The sequence below is a fragment of the Mirounga leonina genome, unplaced genomic scaffold (assembly GCF_011800145.1).
Source record: "Mirounga leonina isolate KUSES-001 unplaced genomic scaffold, KU_Mleo_1.0 Mir_481, whole genome shotgun sequence".
Lineage (NCBI taxonomy): Eukaryota > Metazoa > Chordata > Mammalia > Carnivora > Phocidae > Mirounga > Mirounga leonina.
In genome coordinates, this window is record NW_023270773.1 from 853,626 (window position 1) to 879,445 (window position 25,820).

The 25,820-nt window shown below is 61.4% G+C and overlaps 1 protein-coding gene across 8 annotated transcripts in view; it reads right to left on the reverse strand.

The window, feature by feature from the left end:
• Positions 1 to 494: 494 nt before the first annotated feature.
• ARVCF (ARVCF delta catenin family member) overlaps positions 495 to 25,820 on the reverse strand; it is a 50,634-nt gene continuing 25,308 nt past the window's right edge. Inside the window, exons 3-20 of one of the 8 annotated variants that reach the window (XM_034989134.1) lie at positions 22,125 to 22,352; positions 12,958 to 13,116; positions 12,249 to 12,772; positions 10,745 to 11,244; positions 9,546 to 9,729; positions 8,622 to 8,739; positions 8,049 to 8,220; positions 7,307 to 7,324; positions 6,228 to 6,299; positions 4,748 to 4,875; positions 4,293 to 4,443; positions 3,828 to 4,026; positions 3,637 to 3,748; positions 3,433 to 3,523; positions 3,038 to 3,091; positions 2,526 to 2,611; positions 1,813 to 1,929; positions 495 to 1,356 (exon numbers count right to left, since the gene is read on the reverse strand). In XM_034989134.1, coding sequence (XP_034845025.1) covers positions 1,825 to 1,929; positions 2,526 to 2,611; positions 3,038 to 3,091; positions 3,433 to 3,523; positions 3,637 to 3,748; positions 3,828 to 4,026; positions 4,293 to 4,443; positions 4,748 to 4,875; positions 6,228 to 6,299; positions 7,307 to 7,324; positions 8,049 to 8,220; positions 8,622 to 8,739; positions 9,546 to 9,729; positions 10,745 to 11,244; positions 12,249 to 12,772; positions 12,958 to 13,116; positions 22,125 to 22,334 — 2,883 coding nt within the window. In that variant the 5' untranslated portion in view covers positions 22,335 to 22,352 and the 3' untranslated portion in view covers positions 495 to 1,356; positions 1,813 to 1,824. Of the gene's footprint in view, positions 1,357 to 1,812; positions 1,930 to 2,525; positions 2,638 to 3,037; positions 3,092 to 3,432; positions 3,524 to 3,636; positions 3,749 to 3,827; positions 4,027 to 4,292; positions 4,444 to 4,747; positions 4,876 to 6,227; positions 6,300 to 7,306; positions 7,325 to 8,048; positions 8,221 to 8,621; positions 8,740 to 9,545; positions 9,730 to 10,744; positions 11,245 to 12,248; positions 12,773 to 12,957; positions 13,117 to 18,335; positions 18,411 to 22,124; positions 22,353 to 25,820 lie in introns of those variants that run through there. The other 7 variants (XM_034989140.1, XM_034989135.1, XM_034989137.1 and 4 more) reach the window with 7 other exon arrangements.

Genomic DNA, 25,820 nt, shown 5'->3' on the forward strand with positions numbered 1-25,820 from the left:
CTACTCGGCCTTGTTTACGGAAGACTGGGCTCAGGTCAGCTCTGGCGCTTCTACAGCTGCCCAGCTAGCAAGGGAAGTAGAATTGCTTTGCATCTACCTAAATCTACAGCTGCCTAAATCCCCAGTCCCAACCCTGGCTCCTGGCCCCAAGGCCCCCTAGCTACCTCAGAGGCTCTCCAGGGATCCCACCCCTGCCCCCCCCCAATCCTGACTGAGCCCACCTGTGTGCAGACTGACCTCTGGCCACGACACCACCGTGGGAATCAGGGCCTAGCTAACCACCCCAAAGCAAGCCCTCTCCTGTGTGTGTGTGCAGAAAGGGGATCACAGTGAGCCTGGGACATGTGCAGAAACACCCCTGCAGCCTGGGAGCTGAGCCCCCTCTGGACAGAGCACATGGACACCCGGGGGCCACCTCCACCCATGCCCCACCTGGCAAGCAGGGAAGAGCGAGCAGCTGGTGGCAAAGGATCTGAGCTGCAGAAAATAGGAAGTTTCCTTTGTTGCTTTTTTTAATTTTTAAGTTTTCTTACAAAAATTTAGGTGTTTACCAATACAGTCTTATTTTGGTTTTGTTTTTAATGCTTTTTGTCAGTGTTTTTCTTCGGTTTTTAAGTCACAAACAGCAGGCACTAGGCAGCGTCCCCCGCTGCTGCCGAAGGTCAGTCCCAGAGGGGTGACTCCGGACTCCAGCAGACAGGGTCTGGTAGCCACGGCCAGGCCAGAGTCGCTCAGGGAAGGCTCCTGCTGCACTGGGGTTCCATGTAGCCGAGGGCAGGGTGGGGGCAAGCACAGCCTGACCCCCATCTTGCTGCCTCCAAAGCCTCTCTGCACGCATGGGCCAGTCCGTGCCCCCACCCCCTGCCATGGGCCATGCAGGGTGGGACTCAGCGCCCAGCGGATCCCCTCTACCTTCCAGAGTCAAACTCCTTCTCTGAGCCCCTCTCCTCCCTTCCCTGCTGTAGGCTCCTCTGGGGCCCCGCACACACAAGAGCACACTCTTCTATACCACCAGCCCCAAAGCAAAGCCAGGTGCCCTTCCTGCCGCTTCCCTGGGCCCCACTCTGGCAGCTCCACTGGCTTTCTCTCTCTCTCTCTCTCTCTCTCTCTCACTCGCACACAGCACCATGTCAGTAAACAGCTAACTCAGCCTAGGGAGTTAGGAGGGAGGGAGCAAGGGGCGGGAAGGGAAGTGTGTCCAGAATGTCCGGCCCTGGCTCCCCGGCGAGAAGCGCTGCCAACCCCGGCCGCCAGGGGGCTCCAAGCTCCACAGCAGGGTCTGTCTGGGAGGGCCGGCCCTGGAGTTCCCTTCTTCCCACGATCAGGTCCCTAAGAACAAATGGCTGGGCCGGAGACCTACAGAGGGAGAGGGGAAGGTTAAGCAGGGCAGCCCGGGGTCTGGCGGACCCCTCCACAGACTAGGCCAACGAAAGTGTGGACCAAGGCAGCTACTGGAGGTGGCAGAGGCTGACCCCGAGAATCTCAGCATCAGGGCCAATCCGACTTGCTGGTCGTTCGGGGGGCACTGTGCTTGGGGCATTTAAATGTGGGGGGCCCATCCCTACTCTGGCCCCATTTGCTCTGGGCCCCGATGACACAGTGCCTGAGCCGGGACTGCAGGCCCATAGGGGCATGTCCATCTCAGACCTCAGCCTATCCCTAAGATGGACATTTGAGCCTGCTGAGCTGGAAGCCAGAGTCCCACCAGGGAGCACCAAGGGACAGAACATGCAGCCAGCAGAGATTAACAAGAAGCCCCTTCCCAGAGGACAGGAAACAGCTGAATGAAAAACCAGACGAGAGAGAACGTACCAGGCATGCAAGCTAGACCCAGGAGTCAACGGGCTGAGGCTTAGCGTCCCCCACGGCGTCCACCAGCCTGACCGCGGGCCTGCTGGGCCCAGGAGGAACCTTCCTGCCGGGGTCGGGCTGCAGCGGACAGGCAGTGTGCAGGAGGGCGTTAGAGGCAGAACAGAGCAGGTTAGTCAGCGCTGATGGGTGGGGGCTGGGCTACTCAGTGGGTGAGGCCAGAGCCGGGGTGCACACGATGGGGAAGCTGAGCTAGTGTGGCTCACAAAGATGCACACGGACGCGTGGACACACACAGGCCTGTGCCCAAAGCCAGGGATGGTCACAGAGCAGGTTGGCAGGTACCACCCTGGAGGCAGGAAAACAGTGGGCCCATCCCTGCCCCCAAACACACACATACGCAGGCAGAGAAGGGTGAAGACACTTGTACTCAGACTCCCCTGGCCCTTGTGCATTGTTCTGGGCAGTGCCCTCTGTCCCATGCCCCCTCTCTCCCAGTGGGTGTGAGCTTCAAACCACCTGCACCCACAGACCGACTCCGACGATAAACTTCCCAAGGCAGGGGGGCCAGGCCCCAGGCTCCATCTCCCAGCCCAGCTGCCCTGCAGGCGAGCCCCACCCCAGGTGGACCGGCCAGCCTAAACTCAGCACCTTGCCAGGGCCCCTCTCAGGCATGCCCTAGACACCTCCCTAGGCACCTGCCCACAGCCACTTACTTTCAACGGTTCCTTCTCAGAGGCCTCCCCTGCAGGGTCATTGCCTCGAGCCCTCCGCTCCCTCCGGTCCACAGTGGAGTATCCGTCTTGGGGTGGGGACATGAGGGGAACTCTGAGGGGCAGGCATTGCAGGAGCAGATCTCTCCCTCAGCCCAGACACAGGGGGCCCCTGGGACAGGATTCATTGGGAGATACCCCCACCTGCCCTGCCCCAGCACTGTGCTGGAGGCCTAGGCCAGGTCTTCTCGTGGCCCCTCCCACCATGGTGGCTCAGAACCCTCCAGCCCCCTTCGGCTGGCAGACCAGAGACTGTGGCTGGGCACTGACCCCTCCCTGGTTGCCCACCTCCCTCAGCAGCACCCCTAAACCAAATTCTCTTTTCCAACCAGCACCTCCTTAGAAGGCTTTCCCAGCACCAAACACACAAGGCAAAACCACCTGGCCCATTTCAGCACCATCCCCGCCCCCGCCCCCCCCCCACAGGAAACAAGCAGCCCTGTATCTGCACTCACCTGGGCCAAGTGCCTCCATGGGGATCACGTCCCGGCTGCCTGGTTTCTCGCCATCTGCAAGGTATAAGCCAGGTGGCTGGCTGGTTGCAAGAACCAGTGGGGATACCAGGACAGACAAACCCACAGCAGGGCTGGCCTCCGTTGACCCGGGTACGCTTTGTTGCTAACATCTTTTAACATCTTTGCACCATTCTGCCAGTCCTCTGCCATTGACACCCCCCCCACCCCCACTTAACATCAATGTGGACACCATGAGTGTAGAGGTTGTAGGAGGCTGCAAGCCAGGAAAGGGGCCCCCCTACCCCTCACCTGCCTTGTCACCATCAATGCACCTAGGTGGAGGAGCATCTCTTATACCTCAGAGATAGGTTTCCACGCCCCGACCCCGTATTCACCAAGGCTCTTGTCCACCAGTGGCAGCGTGCTGTCGTCAAAGCCTCCGGGACTCGGTGCTCCTCTGGGTCCCTTAGCGGTAGCAGCGGCTGACTAGGGGTGGAGGTGGGGGGGGGCACAAAACAGGGTGTGGGGTCAGGGGCATTCCCGTGGGGGACCTAGCCTGGAAAAGTGAAAGAGGAAAAGAAAGGCCAGGCAGGCCGCACCTGGAAGCGTGCCTTGGTCCAGCCATCCTTCTGCAGGGCGCCACGCAGCTCCTTGTAGCTCCACACAGTCTGCAGCACGTGGGAGGCGGCCTTCGCTTCGCGTACCGATTGGCTGCGGCCAGGCACAGGGCGGGATCAGCACTAGCCCCGCCCCCCAGGCCCCGCCCGCCCCCGGCTGCACTCTCACCCACCTGGCAGCGACGAGGGCCACCAGCGCTGGAACGCCTTGGGCCTGGAGTAGTGAGCGCGCATTGTCCAGGCTGTCGGACACGATCTCGTGGATGGTGTTGAGCACGGCCACCACGGTGTCCTCCTCCAGGCGGGCACCCGGTCGCGCCGGAGCCTGCGCATTGCGCACGTTCCGCACCAGCTCGGCCATGGCATAGCTCCCTGAAGGGCAGGAGTTAGTTGTCAGGGCACGCCTCTGCCCAGCCCAGCGGGAGGGAGCGGGATCCACCAGGAGAGCCCCGGCAAGCTGCAAAGTCACCCACCGTGTCTAGGGCCTAGGCCTTGAGACTGCTCAAGGATGGAATGATAGGGGCAGGGCTGGGCCCCTGAACTCCTCCCCACCCTGCCGGCCCCCAGCCCCTGCTGGTGGGACCCCAGAGCAGCCCACGGGGTTCTGCATCCCGGCTCTGCCCCACCCGCATCCTCACCAATGAGGTCCTTGTTGCGCCGGTCCAGGGAGAGGTTGCGCAGGGCGATGGCGACAGCACGCACCACCTTGTCAGTCTCGGACTGCAGCAGCTCCACGAGCACCGGAAGGCCACGCTCCTTGCGCACCGTGGCACGGATGTAGGTGGCCCACTGTGGCAATGGAGCGGGGAGTGTGCTCAGCACACTGGGTCCCGCCCACACGCCTCGACACTCTGCTACCTGAGCTGCCTGTTCCCTCTGGCTGGACCCTCCTCCCTGGCAAGACAAAGCCCTACCCAAGCAACTCAACGCCACCTCCAGCTGGCATCCTTTGTGCCGCGAACCTCCCGGACCCTGGGGAAGCACTGTGTCCCGTGTGGTCCCCACCCTCCCAGCCTGGGCAAAGGCAGAGGCCAGCACCAACAGGGTACCCAGGATTCTGTCTGTCCCCTCCCTGCCAGATTCGGCCTCTCACCATCCAGTTGCCAGCGCTGAGGTTCTGCAGGGCGCCAGCGGCAGCCTCCAGGGTGTTAAAGTTCCGGCTCTCCGTGAGGAGGGAGAGGTAGAGACGTACCACCTCGGGCTGATACAGCAGCTCAAAGCCTGGGCACAGAGCACCCACCGCCCACAGTCACCCAGGCCCCCTCCATTACCCCCTCTCCCCCCTCCTCCCATCAATGCCCCCAGGGCAAGAGTCAGCTGGGGCCAGAGATGGGTGTGGTGCAGTCAGGGAAAATTTAACATCAACACATATCCATCCACCCGTTATGAGCCACCCGAGGGAGAAAGCAGTCCCGTTTCATGGAAGAACAGAGGTTCAGTGAGGAGGCAGTGGGTCTAAGTGAGGTTGTTGTTCCCTTGACCCTGCTGCCAAAGAAATGGTATTGGACCTGCCTGGCAGCCAGAGCATCCAGAAGGCCTGGGGTAGGGGGGGAGGTGGCAACCAGGGCTGCTCCCCTAGCAACAGGACTCAAACTCCCTAACAACAGGGCCAGCCCTCCTGGGTAGACAGGCTGTGCAACTAGGGGGAGGAGCCCTAGCCGGAACAGGGCCCTGTTCTCTCTCATGTAACTTAGGCTGTTACCAGTGCACGCCCCTAGCCACGGGGTCTGCCTTCTCAGTCTGCACCCTGCTCAACCATTCCTGGTCCCCCATCAATTGAGGCCTGTACCCAGACATTACTCCCTCTCCCCTGTCCTCCCACCCCATGTTTTATCACCCCCTCCCCATTCCTCATGCCTCATCATCCCTTCACTTCAGCTCTGCTGGGCTTCCTGTTCCGCAGATGCTCCAAGCATGTCCCCCACTCAGGGTATTCCCCCTAAAGGCATCCGCAGGCATTGGTCTGTGTGTGATGTTTTCCCCTAGGCCTCCCATGGCTGGGGTCTTCCACCCTGCTTGGAGGCATCTGGGCTTGCAGGGTGGGCCGTGGCCTGGGGCTCACCAGGGCAGAGCTCCCTTACTCAGGCTCAATTCCCTGTACAGAACAGCGCCAGCACACAGTAGGACTCCAACAGACACAGGGGACGAGAAGGACAAACCACTCTGCCCCCTGCACTATCAGCCTCCAGACTAGATCTGACTGCACACCTCAGCTCCCAGACCCCCGGGAGTGAATGTGAGCTCCTCAGAGGATACTGGAGGTCCTGCCTAGCTGGTCTCTGTCCTTCACTGAAGGCCTCACTCTATCTCCTCTAGTCTTCTGCATGCTGTGTGACCTTGCAAATGCCTGGCCTCTCTGTGCCTCTGTCTCTTGCCCTGCCTGGAGTGACCCATGCAACTGGCCCTGATTCTGAACCCACAGCAGGTACCCAGGGACTGGACAGCCTTCTGGGGAGCCCCACACCTGTGCGCTGTTTCTCCATTGGCTCCCCAAGGCCCTCCACGCCTGCTTGGTAGCACAAAGCTTGGCCACCTGTGTGGGCCTGGGATGAACTCTGCCTCCGCCCACTCACCTTTGGCAGCCTCAGTTCGTTTGGGCAGGTCCAGTGTGTCAAAGTTCCGGTCCATCTCACCATCCTTCTTCCCTGGAACAGAGAATAGACGGAGGTGAAGCCGGCCCTGCACGGGGCAGGTATGCGCCAGGAGGGTGGACATGGCACTTTCCTGCCCAAGGCCCAAGAGCACCCCCAAGTCCAGGACTGGGTACCAGGAGGCCCTGGGAAGGGCAGTGGTTGCACTGGGGCCTGGGGATGTCCCAGCTTTGCCCCCAGCAACCAGGACTGATCTGTTAGGTGCCGGGAGCAGCACTGCTAACCACCCAACAGCCTCCCTGCAGCTACTAGGAGCCAGGAGCCCAGGCTGGATGATGACAGGGAGGTACAGAGAAGCTGGGGGCTGCCAAGGACAAGACCTGCCCGGTTGCACAGTAAAGCAGGGCTGGGGCCAAGAGTCCCAGCCACGGGGAAATGCCTGTCTGGGGTCAGGACCTGGTCCCAGGCTCTGCTGGCTAGGAGAGACCACCACCCACAGGCTGAGCCCCTAGAGCAGCCCCACCTAGCACTTGTCAGCCTCAGCCCGCACCGCTCTGTGAGTGAGCTCACTAGCTGCCAGTCACCCTCATCTCAGACGAGGGAGCTTCTTCTCTGAAAGGCAGCAGAGCTCTGATGATCTGGGCTCCCTGTTCTGCCCAGCCTCACGGGGCCTTTGTGTGGTCCCTTTAAGCCACACATTGCTGCATTCCCAGGGGCAGACTTTGCTCCCTGGTGCCTGAGGGAACAAATACACCCAGACCCTGCCCCCCCTTGATTCTCCCAGCTCCAGCTCCAGGCCCGGCAGCGGAGTCTGAGGTTACAGAGAACAGCCCGTTGGCCTCCCAATGAGTCCAGGGCTGACATTCCTGCCGTTGTCATGTCCACACAGTTGTCATGGAGATGGCTGCCCGGGAAAGGGACTGGAGATGGGGCAGGGCCCTGGGGCTAGATCACCCTGTGGTCGTCATGGAGAGTACTGCCTCGACAATAAGGGTGGGCGGCACCTCCCCGGTGCCCACTGCCCCCACCGGGCCTGGACAGCAGGACAAATAGGGACTCACCTTGATGGAACCACTCCTCTGGGCGGCCGGAGGAAGCACAGGAGAGAGGAGACGAGCCTCAGTGGGCAGCACCCCCTCCTTCCCCGCACGCCCTCCCGGGAGGCCTCGACTTCCCACTGTGTACCCTGGGTTGAATAGATGGGTCGTGGAACCCCACCCTGATCACTGTGGAGGGCTGAGTGCCCAGAATTGGAACAAGAGAGGGGAGGCCTGGGGTCAGAACAGGTGCACATGGGGAGTGGGGGGGGGGGGGAAGGTGAAGGCAGTGCACAGACGTCACCCAGCAGGTGCCAGAGAATGTAGATCCTGGAACCTGCACCCAGCAAATGCCAGGCGGGATGGCACCAAGGCAGGGTGGGGTGCTGCCTCCGGGGCATCTCAAAGTCTCCAGGTGCTCTGTGAACGCCAGGAGGCAGCATCGTCTTCAGAGCTTTCCAAACACGGGCCCAAAGAACCCTTCCCGGAGCTGAGAGACAGTCCAGGCGGCACCAGGGACACCACGTAGGTTCACTCCTGCCCTCCCCCAGGGGCCCCAGAGCGCAGATGAAGGAAGGCTGCCCCGTCAACCGGACGACCCAGCAGGCTAGGTACACCCTCCTTGGCTCCCTGCTTCGCCACCTGCCCATCAGGAGCTGACCAGGTGGTCTCTCCAGCTTCCGTGACGGCCGTGGGTATGGAGACCCTTCAGCCTGGGGTGGCAGGAAGAGTCCTAGAGTGTAATATCCCAGTCCCTCCCACACACCTTTGGCCTTCTTGCCACCGAAACAGCCAGCGTCATCCCTCCTCCGGCGCTGGGAGCCCGCAGCACCGCCCGGGGGCCCCGGCTCAGCCTCCTGGTACCTGTCGGCCCCAGGCACCTCCTTGTGCACGTGGTAGGACAGGTTCCGCATGATACACACACAGTTCTCCACTGACTGTGGGGAGAGGAGAGATGGTGGAGCAGCACCCGGTGGGCACGGAGACTGCCACCCCTCCCCGGGACGCCTGGCCGCAGCCAGTGCACACAGAAGGAACTGGGGGTGCAAAGATGGGGAGGCCTAAGCTAGGGAGCCCACGGGGGTGAGAACTCCCAGGGAGAGGCTGAGGAAGGAAAAAGGTGGAGAACACACAGCGTGTAGGACCTTGTCTGGGACTTCACTGTGGCCACTATGGGGTGGCCGGTGGGCAGGGCACTGCCCCAGAATGCATATGCCTACTTCTCCTGTGCTGCCCAAATGGTTCAGGGCCCCCTGGGCCCAGTTCCTGCTCCATGTCCCCGACCCTTTGCAGGAGGTTGTGAACATGCACCCCACTGGGACCTGCTGGGGCCCCCCACCTTGTTGTCCGTGTCCTTCCTGCCCACAGCTGACTGCAGGGCGTGCAGCAGGGCGTCTACCAGCCCTTCGCATTCCCGGAGCCGCCGCCGGGCCTCTGCACCATCCGAACTCACGTTCCTGGGGGGCCAAGAGCGAGCCCTGTGAACCCTGGCTCCCATGGGAACTTCCCAGCCCCCCCCCACCCCAGCCTTGGGGTTTTGTCTTCATCTGTAAAACCGGCTCTGACACCACCGTTAGGGCTACCGACAGTGTCTCGACCCCTGAGACCCTAGGAGGGAGCCCTGGCCTGGCATCTGGGTGTGGCAGGGGGCCTTCTCGGATACCCAGCGGAATTGGGAGGGGAGAGAAGTGGGTCCAGAGTCCTGAATCCACGCACAGTGACAGTTCTGGGTTCCACCTTACCCTGAGGTGAGGACCGCATAGGGCCACGGGGCTATGTCCTGATGGATAGACAGGACCATGGGGACCCTGGACCACGTGTGGGGACTCTAGTGATTCCCAGGGTGGGAGGGTTAGGGCAGAGGTCACGAGGACATGGAACGAGGCCTCTGAGGCAGACGGAAGATGAGGGTCCCGGCTCCCCCTACCCTGGCTGTTACAGTGATGGAAGAGTGGGTTGAAGCTGAGCAGGGCTGGAGACATGGGGTCCTAACGTGAGAGGGTGGCAGACCTTGTCCAGAGGCTGCCCTTGGGGCCGAGTACAGCCCCATCAGGCCCCATTCTCAGGACTTGGGCAGGAACTGTGACATGGCTGTGTCCCAAGCTCCTAAAACTTGGGTGGCTAATTGTCTTCCATGTTATACCAGACATGAGGACATTCCCAGGTGTGCGTACAGGCTCTGGTGCCTGGCTCCTGCCTCCTCGGCCGGGAACAGTCCTGGGTGGCTGCACAGACAGTGCCCGAGCCCAGCCCCCACCCACACCTCAAGCAGCCCGATGTGTTCTTGAAGACCGTTGTCCACTCGGCATCTCTTGGCTTGGAATCCTCGTTGGGCTCGCGCTCCCAGCCCGAGTGGGGCACAATGACCTCGTGGGTCAGCGTCTGCAGGCCGTGGTCAATGATGACCATCTTCAGGGGCTCGTAGGATGACAGGTTCCACAGTGTGCCTGCAGGGCGTCATCAACCAGCCGGTGCTCACCACACAGGCAGCAACCTTCTGACCTCCCCATGTGACCTCGCTCAGGACATGCCCCGATCAGACCAGAAGGCAGGAAGTGACAAAAGGCGTGAGAGGTCCTGGGTGCCCACCTTGGCCCAGGCAAGATGTGCACAGGCACCCAACAGTAGCTACCAGCTGGGAGGGGCTGTGACACAGGAAAGGGCTGGCTGGGGGCCTGTGGCTGGACAAGCAGGTGCCTTCTCTTCCCCATCCCTCCTTAGCCACGTGGGGGTGGTGGTGGCAGGGGGCCTGTGGCTGGACAAGCAGGTGCCTTCTCTTCCCCATCCCTTCTTAGCCACGTGGGGGGGGGGTGGCAGGGGGCCTGTGGCTGGACAAGCAGGTGCCTTCTCTTCCCCATCCCTTCTTAGCCACATGGGGGGGTGGTGGCAGGGGGCCTGTGGCTGGACAAGCAGGTGCCTTCTCTTCCCCATCCCTCCTTAGCCACGTGGGGGGTGGTGGCAGGGGGCCTGTGGCTGGACAAGCAGGTGCCTTCTCTTCCCCATCCCTCCTTAGCCACGTGGGGGGGGTGGTGGCAGGGGGCCTGTGGCTGGACAAGCAGGTGCCTTCTCTTCCCCATCCCTTCTTAGCCACGTGGGGGATGGCACTACTGCCTCACTGGCGCCACCTAAAGGTGGTCACATGACCCTACCTGGCCAATTGGGGCCCATAAGGCACAATCCCCCAGCACCGGGCCCCATTGGAGGGTGGGACCAGGAGGCTGGACCTGGAGGAGTACGGGGACATGCGGGCAGGTGGAAAGGGGGCCTGCCTGAGAGGCAACAAAGTCCAGAGGTAGAGAGGCTGGGGACCTCTCAGTCTCAGCCTAATGCCTACCCCCGGCAACTGGACCTCCTGACTAAACGGGCAGATGGTGGTGGCAGCGGGGGGTGGGGGGAGTCTTTCCCTGGCCAAGTCTCACTCTCCTCTCCCTGACGGACGAGGGGGAGCCAGGTGTCACTCACCTGTGACGAGCTCTCGGACCTCATTGTCCCGGGCAGCCCGCAGCAGGCGCACGAGGGCAGGCACACCGCCACAGTCCCGGATGGCAGCCTTGTTGTCCGTGTCTCGGCCGTAGGAGAGGTTACGCAGCGCCCCACAGGCCCGCCGCCGCACCTCCGCCCTCGGGTGGTCCAGCAGAGCCACGAGCAGAGGCAGGCCCCGCAGCTGCCGCACGCGGCGCTTGACGCCCTCGTTCTCAAAGCACAGGTGTTGCAGGTAGGCGGCTGCGTTGGCTTTCACAGGGTCCACGGGGTGTCGCAGCATGGCCAGGACCTCCGGCAGCTCGGGGTCCCGCCAACGCGGCTCCTTACGGGCGCTGTCGACTGAGGGCGACCGTCGGACCACTCGGTCCAGGCTGCCTAGGCTGCCCCGTTCTGGCTGGGCCAGAGGTGCTGTCGCAGCCGGAAACGGGGGCCGCTCCTCCATCAGCTCACCGCCATCATCTGCCACATCCTCGTAGGCCCTGTGCAGACAGGCAGGGCGCAGAAACATCTCGGCACTGCTCGGGAGCTACCCCACCGTTATTTTCTCCAGGGGACCACGAACCCTTGAAGGGTGGGGACAGGCCTACAGCACTGGTACTGGACCCCAAGTACCTGCTGAGAGTCACACCCCAGGCCAGCAACAACTGACTCACAGCCAGTGACATGGCCTAACAACAGCCAATGGTTATCAGGGCTTGGATCTCCCTAAGACGGGAGCTCACTCACTCCCATCACCATGCAGCATTCCCCAATTCTGAGCTAAATGCGTTTCTATGAAACATCTGTCTGTGACTGAGGTCCTGCCCTCCCATGAGGCCCATCTCGGCCAAGTGGGCTCTGCCAGGATGTGGGGGCAGGAGGTGACCCTCCCTGCACACAGCCATCCTGGTGGGACCGTATGAGGGGCATTCAGGTCACTGGTCCCCCGGAGTACAAGATGTCCTTGTGGGTTGTCACCATCAAACCTACTTCCTAGGGCAGGGATTGAGGCTAGGAGGGGTCAGATGTCTTGCCTGCGGTCACACAGCATAATCCATACCAAGGCTGTGATCATGTTCTCACTCTACAGATAGAAAAACTTGAGGGCAAAGGTGACAGAGGCAGAGTCTATGCTGGGAAGAGCTAGATAACCTAGTTTCTGGTTGCTTCTGTACACAGGGGCAATTGAGGCCTGGAGAAAGGCTGGAGCCTCAAACTCAGAGGAAACGCTCTGAGCCTCTTGTGCTCCTATCTTCATGGCCGGCTGGCTGGAGCAGGGGTAGCAGGTGTTGGGCACTGTCACCAACTTCCCTAATGCCCCAGACCCACAGGGAGGGTGCCCAGTGTGACTTCCACCATCCCAGAAGCTTCCCTTGTTGCTGTCCTTGAATTGAGGCCAATTCAAACTAACGTGCGTAACTAACTTAGCCCCAGCAGCTAGACTTCCTGTGGGGCAGTGGAAGGCAGACTTCCCGGAGGCAGCGGCCAGGCTCAGGGTACTCACCTGGTACGAAGGCCACGTCCACACTCAGGCCTCCTCCTTGTGGCAGTGCCATAGTCAGGCTCCAGCTCCGGGCCACCCTCGTCATCGGCAGCCAGGCTGCGGGTGTCATCCTCTAAGCCGTATGGCTCTGCCTGGAAGCGCTCGGGCTGGGAGCGACCGGCTGGTGGCACAGGCTCAGGGCCTGCAGGGAAGGCCTCACGTCGGCCAGGCAGTGTGAAGCAGCCATCGACAGGGCCTGGGCCAAGGGGGCCACGTGCGGGCCGCACACCCAGCCCACGGGAGAGACTGCCGTAGCTGGGGACATCACGGGGCTCAGGGCCGTCGGTAAAGCTGCCCCCGCTGCTGAGGTAGGCGCGGGAAAGCGTGGCTGCCGGACCACCCCCGCGCAACAGGAAGTGCCGGTCCAGAGGGCCGTCTGTGAAGGGGCCTAGTGGGGGGCCGCCATCCAGCAGGGGGAGGCCATCTGGGCCTACGGGCACCTGGCGCACTGTTCTCGTGGTCACCGTCTTGACCGTCTTCGTGACCTGGTGGGGAAGTGGGTGGCCAGTGGGCGGGCTAGGCAGCCTGAGAGGCCCAGACACTGGCCCAGTAGGGCCAGGGTGTCCTCGGTCTTGCACCCGACCAACAGGTGGCCCCTGGGAGGCCACTCTGTACGTGGAACAACCGTGGCTACACAGCCTACTTGCCCACTGCCGGAGCCTGGCCATACCTTGGTCTCAGTGCGCCGGGTAGTGCCGTCTTCTGATGTGACAATGGACACGTGGGAGGTGGGCGTGCCAGGGTCCTCCTCTACTGTCACTGTCTCCTCCAGCACCTCGGGCGCCTCTGGCATTGTGGCCAGTGAGGCCTGGCTGCCCGGGCTCTGCTCCTGGGCAAGCGGGGGGAATGGGTGTCAGTGGGAGGACCCATAGTTTGCCTGGTCCTGGAGTGTAGAGGCTTGTGCTGGCCCCAAGGCCAGGAGAGCCTTCTTCCCACCCCTGGAGCCCATGGACCCCAGGGCCTGCAAGCCCCAGCTGGTGAAGACAGCAGCCCGCTCCTGCCTCTGAACGCCATGGGGCTTACTGGCCCTGTTGCCCTATCCCATGCGGACCTCTGGGGGTTGACCTCCCCCAATCCTGGCGCCTCCTGGGACTGAGCTGGCAGATAAAGCCCCTGTCCCCAGTGGTGCAGTCTTGGGCAGCCCCATCTGAGCTGCAAGGCCTGGTTGCTACAGGCTCCTGGTGGCCCAAGGAGATTGGTGGGACCTGCAGGTCGAACTCTTGACATGGGTCACAACCCCTGGCTGGGCCCTCCCATGTCCTGGGCCTCCTCCCTGCCCCACCCAAGAAACCTTGAGTGCAGAGGCCTTGGGGGAGCAGTTTCAGCACTGCTCACAGACTCCCCAGGGCCATACCCAGGCCCCCACTGTTCCCAAGGCCAGCTAGACGCCCTCGCAGGACAGAAATACTCAGTTCTCAGAATGCCCAAAATACCCTTGCTCCTTCCGGCCTGGACACTCCTAGGGTATTGAGTGGGCACAGCCTGGCCCTACCTCATTTGGGCCAGTGTTTGGTGCTCCCCAGTGAGACGCTGGGTGTTTTATCAGAGCCCAGAGATAGTGAATTCAGGCCAGGTGTGCCCAGTTAGTCCTTGACAGGAACCTGGTGTCCCCTCCCCATATACCTCCCCCCAGGTCTCCCCAACCTGCAGCTCCCCTTGCCTTCATCCCTGCAGGGGATAACCATGGTGGAATTCCAGGCAAGATAGCTCTGGACAGAAGCCCTTTTAAGGCCCATAAGCCTATGGCCAGACTTGCCAGTGGGGAAACGGAGGCTCAAAGAGGACAGGCCAGTCCATAGCAGAGCTGAACTGACTCTGCTGACTAGCAAAGGGGTCCAAGAGCCAAAGTCCATCCACCCCTGGGCCTCTGACCACATGGGTCCCCGCACCACACCAATATCCTAGGATTAGCATCTGGCAGGATGGGTAGGGGCTGAAACCCAAGCTGCAGCGGGCAAGCGAGCAGGAGCACATTCCTGGGCAGCGGGGCCAGGTCAGCAGGAGGACAGGCCCTGCTCTGTGGCCCAGATGCTGTGCCTTGAGGAATGGGTCCCCTGTGTGGGCCCCAGGCCTCTGAGGCCCTACACAGAAACGAAGCTGAGGCCCAAGGAAGGCCACACCCCTATCTGCCTGCCCCCAGAGCCCTACTCTGCTCCTGGCCCTGAGCCCGGGAGGTATGCAAGCCTAGGTGCCCAGAGCTGCCCAACGGCCTGCCTCCTGAGGTCCTCAGGGTGTGAAGTCTCCTCAGGTCGGGGTCCTATCCTGACAAAATGCTTAAGCCCCCAATTGCACATAGTGCTGAGATTCTAGGCCCCCGCAAAGTCTTCAGGGGTCCAGAGAGGGGCCTGCTCCATGTTAGGACAGGTGTATCCCCTGGGCTCTGGTGACACAGGAAGGAAGTCACAGAATGCAGACTCTGCCCCCAGAAGCAGAGGACAACAATATGTGATTTTATAAAAAGGGAAACTGAGGCCTGACAGAAAGGAGAGGCTTAACCAGGACTTCACAAACCATTGACAGGGAATTTCAGGCATCCCCAGGGAAGACAGTTCTGCAAGGCCTTTTAGTGATACCTCACCCCTTGTGGGCCACAGCCTTGGCTGCCACTCAGTTTGGGGTTGTAGGTGGAATGCCTGGTGGGGACCTGGCCAGGAAGGAAGAACGATGTTCCCTGAGAAAGAGGAGTAAACTGAGACCCTGAACGGGGACATGCAGCTGGGCTGCCAGGCACAGTGGCCTGGACCCTTCTCTGAGGGTGCTGGGAGCTGGGATGGTTCCGGAGCAGAAGACTCAGGGAAAGCCTGTCACTGCCGGCACCTCGGCGACCCCAGCTGTATTTGGCAACTATGGGAGCAAATGTGTGTCAGGCGCTGAGTTCTCTCGGCTGGGCCCTGGGGTCCAGGCACAGAGGGGCCTAGGGCCACACCCTGGTGGCTGCAAGTGGAGGGGAGGCGCGAGGAGCAGGACCGACAAGAGGGGACCAGAGCCTGGCCAGGAGGACACGGCCCCTGAGTAGATCTGCATACGTGAACACTCTCAGAGAAGAGCCTCCAACTCCCTAGTTAGGGGGTGGGTGTGAGGAGGGAGAAGGAGGAGTAAGCATACCTCAGACCTCAATGCTACTCTGACTCAGTTTATTCTCACTCTAGCCTGTGATGAGGGTCTGACACAGTGCAGTAGAGGGAACAAAGGGATGGGGCTGCAGAAGAGCCAGGAACCCTCCACCCCACAAGGCCTGGCAACCCTGCAGCATCACCCACTAACACCCAGCCCAGGCAGCCTAGTAGTGGGATCCTGAGGCCCCAAGAGCCCCCACTGGCAAATGACCTCAGAGAGCTAAAAACAGGCGATGACTTCACCCAGGCTGGCGGGCAGGCGGGAGCGGGAGTCAGCCGATGATCACAGGAAGGCCTGGCCCCCGTTACACACGCCTGGGCACACATGCAGATGAGGACCTGGACATGCGTGCGTGTACCTGGTGCTTCCAACAGGGACATGTGCACAGACGTGTGTGTGTATGTGTGTGTAAGCACCCAGCCTGGCCCCCAGGCCCAAGCGCGTCAATCTGCATGTTGTCCTAACAGCCCCCAGACACAGTGCGCACTGCCCCCAGAGGGACTTGCACATGCTGACACATCCCCATCACCTCCTCCTGTCTCCCACCCCTGTGTCCAGACTGCCTGGACACCCATTCAACCACCCACTCCGGGGGCTCTCAGAGCTGGCAGCAGAGTGGGGAACCAAAGCCTGATGACCAGCACATAGTTGGCACTCAACAGAGGCAGCTGACCGGGGTGCCTACATCCTCATCTGACCTTGAGACCCTGCTCTAGGGCCACATGTCCACCTATCCAGGGCAGCACACCCCAGAGACCCCTGGCCCTACAACTCAGGTCCCCCCGGCACTCCAGACATGAGCACCAGCCTGGACACAAAACCCCCAGCCCTTCACATCCCAAATCTTGCCAAATCCTGTCAACTGTATCTTGTTACCCATCCCCAGCCCTAGCTTCATTCTTGCCCCTCTTCCTGGGACCACTGACCTGCCTCCCATAGCCTACCTCCAGGGCCCAAACTGTCCCCCGGCGCTCCCATCCATGGTCCACCTGGTCATGGTCTACAGGCCTGGCCCAGAGTGGGGCTGCTGTCCAGACCTGGGGTTTCCCAGGAGCTCCCTTGAACTTGTGGAAGGGGCCTGGCCCAAGACTCCAAGCCCCCGGGGCCAGAGTGGCCAGTCCTCAGAAAGGTAAACACAGCCAGCCACCACTGCTCTCAAGAGGGTCCCCTAGGCCCTGTCACACATCCAGGGCTTGGCTTCCTCATATGGAAACAGAAAGCACCCAGGATATCAAGGCCAAAGGACAAGCAGGATAGTGCCAGTCCCACCTTCATGGCCAGATCTAAGGGACGTGGGGAGTAGAATACAAGATGTGGGCCAACATACAGAGGGGCCGCCACCGGGGCAAAAGCCCACAACCACCTCTGAGGTACATGTGGGAATGGCAGAGAGAGGGGCCGGGGAAACAAGCCAAGTCTTAATGGGGGAGGGGGGCTGGACTGGAGTCCCAGAGGCATGGATCTATGTCACCAACCGCACTTCACAGATGAGCACCCATGGTACATATCGTGAAGAGCAAGCCTCGAGACAGGTGCCCCACCCTGCCCATGGTCCCACCGTACACACAGAGAATGGGTTAAGGTAGGATCCCACACCTGGCTCCCACAATTCCCAGTCCTGGCCCGAAGAGGGCACAAGACAGCTAGCACTGAATGAATGAATGGATGGAGGGAGGGAGGGAGGGAGGAGTGAAGGAATGAACGTGTTCCCCTATCCCCTCCACCGAGCACAGCCATCCCTGATAAGAGTCCAAGACAATCCAGGCTGGCATCTCTCTCCACAGAGCAAGCCCTTGGCCACCACAGATGCCCTCTCTTGATGCCCAGAGGCTCTGCCCAGCCCAGGCAGATGGGGAGCTCACCCCTCCAGAGCAGAAGCCGCCTGCCAGGGCCTGCAGTCCACACTGAGTGGCCAAGAGACCAAGGGGCAGTGGGTGCCCACAGACTGGGGAAGCAAGGTTGTGGGGGATAGCAGGGCTGGCTGTCACTCACCCCAGTTTCTCCAAGCCCAGCCCACATTTATCAGCTACACAGCAGCCCCAACTCCCCCCAGCTGACCCTTACATCTCTGGGATGGTCAGCGGCCTGACCCTAGGGGCCATACCATACAGCAGGCAGAAACCCAGCTGCCAGGGAGAGGCAGGTGTGACCCGGCCCCCAATGACAAGGGGCCTGGGGCAGTTGCTCCTCCAGTTGGCCTCAGTTTCCCTGCCTGTTACTGGACCGCAAACCCTGTAAGCAGGAGGTGCTGGCTGCCCACATGCCTCCCTCCCGCTCCCTCCCAGCACTGGGAGGCTGACTCCCCGGGTTTTCCTCGGAGACCCCCCGCTCCTGCCTCCGCACGTGGGCAGGGCCCTCCTCCACCCCTCCCCTCACGTGCGCTGCCGCGGCAGACAGGGCTTCCATTAAAGCTCCGGAAGCTCCTCGCAGGTCCCCAGAGTCGGAGCCCGCGCTAAGAGTGCGGAGGGGAGGGGAGGGGAGGCCCACCGAGCCCCCCAGGGAGCTGGAGGCCTAGCCCGGCTGCCCTCTCCGGACTCCGCATCCCTCCCGCATAGAGGGGCTGCTCAGGAAGGACCTCACCAACCACCCCCACCCCAGGCACCTGTCCTGGGCGCTGCCCTGGGGTGCACCCACCCCGATCCCGGCCTCGCTTCCCCGCGCCGAGTCGCACCGCCCGGGGCCTGGCGCCCGGTCCCCAGAAACCCCGCGGCCCCGCCCCGCGCCTTGCACACCCCCCCGGGCGGCGCGCTCACTCCGCCGCCCCGCCCGCCCCGGGGCCGAACGCGCTGGCCCAAAGCGCAGACAATAGTCTTCTCTGGCCGGCGGCTCCGCGGAACAAAAGCGGGTCCTCCCGGGAAGGCCGGCGCCCCGCCCTCCGCCGCCGGGCCCCCGGGACGGTGCCCCCACGCATAAGACCAAGTTCCCTCCAACCTGTCTGAGTTCGGCCGGCATCGGGCCGGGCTCGTGGGTGGTGGGGGCGCGGGCCGGTAAGGACGGCGGCGGCGGTGGCGGCGGCGGCGGCAGCTGAACCGGGCTCGGCTCCGGCGCCTCGGCCGCTCGGGCTCGGGCTCGGCGGACTCGCTCCCCGCGGGGGCGGATCTGGCGGCGGTCACGGCGAGCAGCCAATGGAGCGGGGCCGCGCCCAGGCGGGGCGGGGCGGGGGCCGGTGGGGCGGGGCGAGGTCCCGCCCCCCCCCCCCCCCCCCGCGCGGGGCTCTGCTGCCGCTATCAGGGCGGGGCTGGGGTCGCCCCTTAACTCCCGAGCGGCCGGCCTGGCCTGGCCTCCCCGTCCCTCCACTTCCCCTGCGGGGGTGACATTTTCCCGCCTAGTGACTTTGGCCGAGTCCTGCTTCCCGGGCCTCATTCTGCCTCCAGTAAAAGAACTCACAGGCCCCTCCCCCTGTAGTTAGGGAAACTGAGTTCTGGCAGAGCTGGGGCCAGTGCGGCCATCCTCTTTGGCACAGGCTGCTATCCTGACCCCAATGTTTCCCCCTGCTGTAAAATGAGGACTGATCAGACAGTAGTTATAGCGATGTCAGCATGACAAAGTCTCTCAGATGTCCCTGATCTGGCCCCAGGCCCTTGCCCAAACCCCAGCACAGCCCCCCAAGTATGTGCCTTCATAGAGCTCAGTCGGGGCCTGCCAAATGGACCTGGCACTGATCCACTTTGTCTTGGGTTCTCCCCATCAAGACACAGAGGCCCAGGGTTTCCCCTACCCTCTTAGGGGTGTCAGAGCAGATCAAATGGTGTGTGCGGGGGTGCTCAGCAGTTGGGTGACCCTGGGTGAAAGCTCCCGAGGCCAAGAGGGCCTCAGACTCTCTCTCCTCCATGCTTTTGATCCACTGGGAAGTGGTTGGGGGGTGAGGGGAGTGGTATCACAGTGCCTGGTTAATCAGGACTTCTCCAAACCAGGCATGACATGAAGGTACAGCCACACCCTGGAGAGTCTGGCTGTGCTGGATGGAAACGCAGACCCAGAAGGGCTGGGCTGGGCTGGGGCCCTCTTGGGTCATACCCCACAAAGGCAAGCCAATGGCTCGTGTATCCCGAATAAGGAAACTAGGCTCTGAGATGAATAAGGGCAAGGGCCGGTGCAAGGAGGTTCCATGGGTCTGGCAAGACAGAAGGGCAAGGCCTGGGCTTCCTGTGCCCCTCCTGCTTTGCCCCAGACCCCGCTCAGAAAATCCAGCCATCCCCAGGGGCTACCCTTCTTCCTGGACATGCCGTGTACATAGGCTATGCAGCCAGCATGCTCAAGCACTCTGGGTGTCCACTGCATGTCCCTCTGAGCCTCTGTTTCCCCACCTGCACAGGGGTGAGTTGCCCTGACCACTGGCCCCCTGCACCTTCCATCCATGGCAGTTCCACAAGGAGCCACCTGGAATAGAAGCAGCAGTAGGAGGGCTGGACCACTGCCCCGAAGGAACTTACATTTCAGCTGCTTCTGCCTTCTCCCAAATTTCACCAGCTGCTAGTGCCCCAGCCACATACCCACCTTGGCCTAACCCGGGGCTGGCCAGGTCCCTAAAGGCGTCCCCCCCGACCACATGCACAAACACACACCCACTGCTTGAGGGCTGGCCCTGCTCCAGCCAGGTGTCTCCAGCGGGGAGCTCTTCCTGCTGGAGGATTAAAGGCAGGTGGCCAGGACAGTGGTGCAGCCTGGGGAGCACAGCCGTAGCCCCTGGCCTCTCAACCCCTTAGTCCCAGCGACCTGCCTTGCCACTGGCCCTGAGCTTCACAGACCCCAGCTCTGACCTTGAGGATCAGCTCCAGGCAGCCCTGGGGCTCAGCAGGTAGGTCACTAGGTATCTCCTGCTGAGACAAATCTGGGAAGCAGTTTTGGCATCAGGGCTGCCAGGCCTGGCCAGCGGATGTGGCCCCGCCTCCCCCAATGTCCCATTAGCCCTGCCAGTCCAGCCACAGCCCTGAGAACACATGTTCTCTCCGATCTCACCCTGAGAAAACCATCTCCTCCCAAGAGACAGAAAAATCAAGGGCAGGCCAGGAGGACAGTGGGCGGGGAGAGGTCATAGCCTGAGGTCTTTAGTCCACAGTCCCCAGGAGGCCAGGGCAGCTCCAGGCTATGGGAACATCTTTCTGTGGGGGCACTGACCCTCAGCAGGGCCATCTGGGCTGGAGGCTAAAGCCCTTTCCAGCCTGGGAGGGCTAGAAAGAGGGCCTGGCGCCTGAAGGATGGCCTTGAGGTCACTGACTGCCACTGTCCCCATGTGGCCCAGCTGGGCTGTTCCACTCCCCAACACATCTGGGGGGTGCAGCCCTCACCCTCTGGGGTGCCTGAGATCCAAGGGGTGGTGGGGGTGGCTCTTGCACCTAGACCCACCCTGCCTCAGTCCTGGCCTCCTGTGGACTGGCTCCTTGGCCCACCTCAGCACCAAAGGCTTGTAAAGACAGCTTCCCAATGATAGGGGCTGCTGGTGGGTCTGGGCCCTCTGGAGACTATATACCATACTGGGTTGTGCGTGTGGATTGCCCACTGGCAGATGAGACCACCAAGGCTCTGGGGGTAAAGGTCACTCGCCAAGTTCCCCAACCTGACATGGACTGCTGCTTCTAGGCCCCACATGCCCTGGCTAGGCAAAGCTAGCCCAACTGGGTCAGTCTCACCCGAGACCTGCTCCCTCTCCAGCCACAGAGGTGCAGGCGGCCCCAAGCTGCCAACAGCATGTCTGGTTCCCTGGAGTGGGGGCCCAGTGACAAGAGCATGTGCTGGGGGACATACTGGGAGGAGCTCTGGCTGCCAGGTTTAGGAGGGCAATAGTGTGGGAGCTGAGTCAGAGAAACAGAACAAACACCACTGGGAGGGCCCTCTAGGGTCACTCTGTGAGGAACCCTGGGGACTCAGTAGGCCGTGGCCCCCTAGGCCTCTGGGTCTGGTAGTGAGGAGGTGCAACAGTGAGAGGTCTGTGGGGTGGAGTCCCACCCAGGGCCCTCCTTCTCCTGGCTCCTGGGACAGCTCTGCCCTGCCTATCCCCTGCCTTGTGCCTCAGTCAGTACTGTGATCTGAAAAATCACACCAAACTCCAGGCCTCCCACGTTTTCTTGTTCTGCCCCTACCATCCCATAAACCAAGTGCTCTTGTGCCCCCATCCATAAGTCAGGCACTGGGGTACAGTGGCTGGAGGGAGGGGTCCAGGCCATTTACTCCTGACTTTAGAGGCCTTAGGGCCTGGCCACAGAGAAGACAGGGCTTCACGCCTCTTGGGGCTGAGCAGGGGCCTGAGCCCAGTTTAAGGGCATTGGCTGGTGGAGAAATGGAGGCTCCAGGTCACCCTCTGAGACGTAGGCAGAGCCTGGGGTCTTGCTCAAGCCTTCCTCTAGAAGGCTTCCTCACTGATGCATACGATGAAGGAGGAAACCACGGCAAGGAGACTCCAGGGCGGGTAAAACCCTCAGTGTCACCAGGGTGACTGCAGAGCTGCCCAGAATAGACCTTGCCCAGCTACCTGGGCTCTGAGGACTCACTTGAGTGGAGGGTGCCATTCTGAGGGTTGGGCTGTGTCCTGCCCATTCATCACATGGCGTCCTGCACACTGAAGTGAAACTTCCAGCCCCCTTGGGATCCCACTCTCCTACCCTCCTCAGAGGCCTCAGGATATCTTGCAATAAGTCATTCAATACTGGCTTGTAGTCCAAGGCTCCTTGACTGTTTCCCTACTTGGCCATTTTCACCCATTTGGAGTCACTGGGGTGTTACCTGCAGGACCAGCTGTTGCCAGGCCATTGGCAAGGGCTGCCCACTGCCCACACCACCACTGCCCATGCCAGGCTGCTGGGCACGCTCCAGCTGCAGGGCAACATGGCGCCGCTCCTGCTCCAGGGCTCGCGTCAGTCGCTCAAAGCGGGCCTCCTGCTCTTTCACCGAGGCCAGAATGCTGGCAGCCGAGTGCACGTTGCAGTCCTCCATGACCAGGATGCCAGCAGGCTGCAGGCAAAGCAGAGCAAGGTCAGGGTGGGGCCAGGACAGAGGCCTGGAGAGGCCATCATAGGCCCCATGCCCACCCCACTCACAGATCATACAACTCATTCCCAGACCAGAGCATCCAGCTCTCCAGAGAGAAGCTGCATTGATTAAATTCTAAATTAAAAGCCATTAATCCGAGGCTGGCTGGAAGCAGCCGGCTCCCTCCCTGTGGAGTGTGGGGGCTCTGAGCTGGGAGCCCCTGCTTCCTGCCAGGTTCAGCAGAACCACTGACTGGGCGTCCCAGAGCCCTCTGGGAAGGGAAGGGTAGGAAGAGCTGGCGTGACCACCTCTCAGATCCCAGGCCCTCTGCTGCCTACAGCACATGCCAGCTCATCCCAACCTCATGGGGCCAGCACAGGCCCAACTCTCGGAGGCAGTGCTCCGGCCCAGAGAAGGCAGGGCCCCCAGCCATAGCCACACAGCTGGTGCACCAGTGGGCAGGGAGAGAGAAGCCGCTCCACAGCCGCCAGGTGGGCGGGACACCTGGGCAGGTGAGGGGATGACACCAGCCTGCGGACCAGCAGTTAGGCCTCCACTCACAGCCACGCTGGCTGGGAACAAGGGTGCTATCTACCCACATGACAGAGTAAAAACTGAGTACAGCCTGGTTGGGATTCTGCACTCAGAAGTGGTCCAGGCGCCTCACGCCGGATCTGGAGGGAAGGTGGAGGGCAGGGTCCCAGGTGTCTGAGGCCCAGTCTGTGGGGAGGGTCAGGCCTGCCTGGGCCCCTGCCCAGTGCTGCCCCTGAGGGCCCCAGGGTGGTGGGTAGGGGTGGCAGGGACTCAGCAGCTGCAACCACAAACCAGCACTCTTCTCGCTGCTTGCTCCCTGGCTGCCCAGCATATTTGTTCTTCATGAGCAAAAAGAAGCAGGGGAAGTATATGGAGCCCAGACCTGCACATAGCAGCAGGCCAGCAGGCGGGGTGCAGGCCATGTGCTCAGGGCCTCCTCCTGGTCAGCCCACACCAGCCGGCTGAGGCAGACTCTGCTGGCCCTGGGGCCCCTGCACAACACAGGGCTTGAGCTTAGAGACACAAAGCAGTGGGCAGCACCCTTGGAAGGCCAGCTGCAAGAACTGAACCCTAGAAAGGAGGGGTCGCTGCTGGGCCTGGCCATCGGTACCAGCTGAGCCAGGGACAGAGTTGGGGGGCATGCGTGTACATAGAGTTGAAGACACCATGGAGCCCAGCCCACTGTGAAGCTGGGGAAACCAAGGCCCAGTGAAGCAAAAGGCCAGCATAGGTCCCAGAAGCTAAGTTTCATTTTCCCAGCACCTGTCACGCAAATAAAACGGGCAATGTGACCCAGCAGAGGGGCAGCGAAGTCAGTATGTTGGGCTGGGAGAGGCGGTGGCCATCATGGGGGGAGGGGAGGAGCTTGGGGGGATGAAGAAAGTGAGGTATAGACTGGGTTCTTTGGCCAGCAGGGAGTAAGGGACAAAGAGCATGGCATGTCCATGGCTGTGGGCACACAGCCTCCTGGGCACACCCACTGCTACCTGGGTACCGGCCACAGATGCACGCAGCCCCACACTTGGTGCTACTCAGACAGTAGAGTAGGCCTTGTGCATGGATGGACTGAAGCTGGTGGCCCCAGGCAAGCATGGTGGGGTCTTCCTCCTTGGGGGGCAGGGGGTGGAGCCAGGTCACTCAAGCCCTTGGTCGAAGTATGGGTCTCAAGGCCCTGGGAGGTGGTGATCAGGATATCTGTGGGCCGTGGGGCACCTGGGTGGCTCAGATGGTTAAGCGTCTGCCTTCGGCTCAGGTCATGATCCTGGGGTCCTGGGATCGAGTCCCGCATTGGGCTCCCTGCTAGGTGGGGAGCCTGCTTCTCCCTTTGCCTCTGCCTCTCTCTCTCTCTCTCTGACTCTCATGAATAAATAAATAAAACATTAAAAAAAAAAAAGGATATCTGTGGGCCTCATACCTAGGAGGTGACTTCCTCCTTCCTTGTGCCAGGACATGGGTTCCTGACTGACCTCAGGCTCCCCTTCAGACCAGGCTGGGGCTGCAGACCCTGGGGACAGCCCCAGCCTCCAGCTTCCCTGCCCTGGGCCCTCCAGCATGTTCCAACTCTGGGCTCCAAGGAACTCCCCCGTAGAGGGGGCCCACTTGCTCTGGCAGGGGCCCAGAAATCTAAGGCAGTGAGAAGGTAGCCAAACCCCACAATGACCTTCCCATTGCCCAGTTCTCTCAGCTGGAGCTAAATGACTGGGTGTCTCCCAGGAGACACCCCCAAATGCCAGCCAGCTTGGAGGAAGAGTACCGTGTAACCATCCACAAAGAGCAGAGACCCTGGGTCTGGGGCCCATGCTCTCTGCCTCAGCCCGACGGTGCACCCCTCTATCTGCATGTGGGTGGGGATGCTGGGCCTGTAGTCCACAGCCTCCTCACCTCGGTGGCCTTGAGGGCAGCCCTGGGGTATGCAAGAGGGAGGCTGCTGGCTGGCGGCATCTAGGAAGCAGGGAAGACCTAAGCCTACTCCCCTGACATGGTGGCCTTCCTGGGTCCGAGGTATACGGCCTGTGCACAGGAGCACGTGTGGGTACAGGTGAGCTGGGCCAGCACTCCAGAGGGCGGCTTTTCTGATGATAACTCAAAATGCTATTTTTATATTAAAACAATAAATATGTAATGACATGGAAAGCAAACTGTACATGAATTTTTTTTAAGATTTTATTTATTTATTTGAGAGAGAGAGCACAAGCAGGGGGAGGGGCAGAGGGAGAGGGAGAAGCAGACTCCCCGCAGACATGGGGCTCGATCCCAGGATCCTGGGATCATGACCTGAGCCAAACGCAGACGCTTAATGGACTGAGCCACCCAGGCGCCCCTGTACATGATTTTTTAAGATTGACCACGAGACTGTAAAGACATCATCCCCAGAGGGGCATCAGGGAGGGGCCCTATCCTGGGGAGGGCCCAAGGCCAGCAGGGAAGTACCATGCTTGCAGGGTCTCAGCTGACCCTTAATTTCCTCTCTGGCCAGTGTCATCACAGCTTCCATTCACCTGGCAAGGGCCCCACACTGCCCATCAGCCAGAGCCCTCACAACCCTCATCCAAACCCTAGCTGCTGGCTTTGCAGTCCCTGGTGCAGGCTGCTCACCATGCCCGACCTCCCAGGAACGAACATGGAATGCAGAGCCAGCCTCACTGGCCCCAGGCAGGAATGAAGGCAGTGAACCTGGGGTAAACCTATCTTTGCCTGGACATCCCACAAGTGATCCCAGGTGGACAGATTGCTGAATGGATGAAGGGATGGAAGGACAGAAGGCTGGATGGATGGGGAAATGGATGAACAAGTTAATGGACGTGTGGATAGGAGGGTGAGTAGGTGGTTGTGCGAGAGGATGGTGGTGGACAGAGAGGTGGGTGGAGAGTCAGATGGGCAGGTGAATGGGTGTAAGGTGGTGGGTGGGTGGAGAGT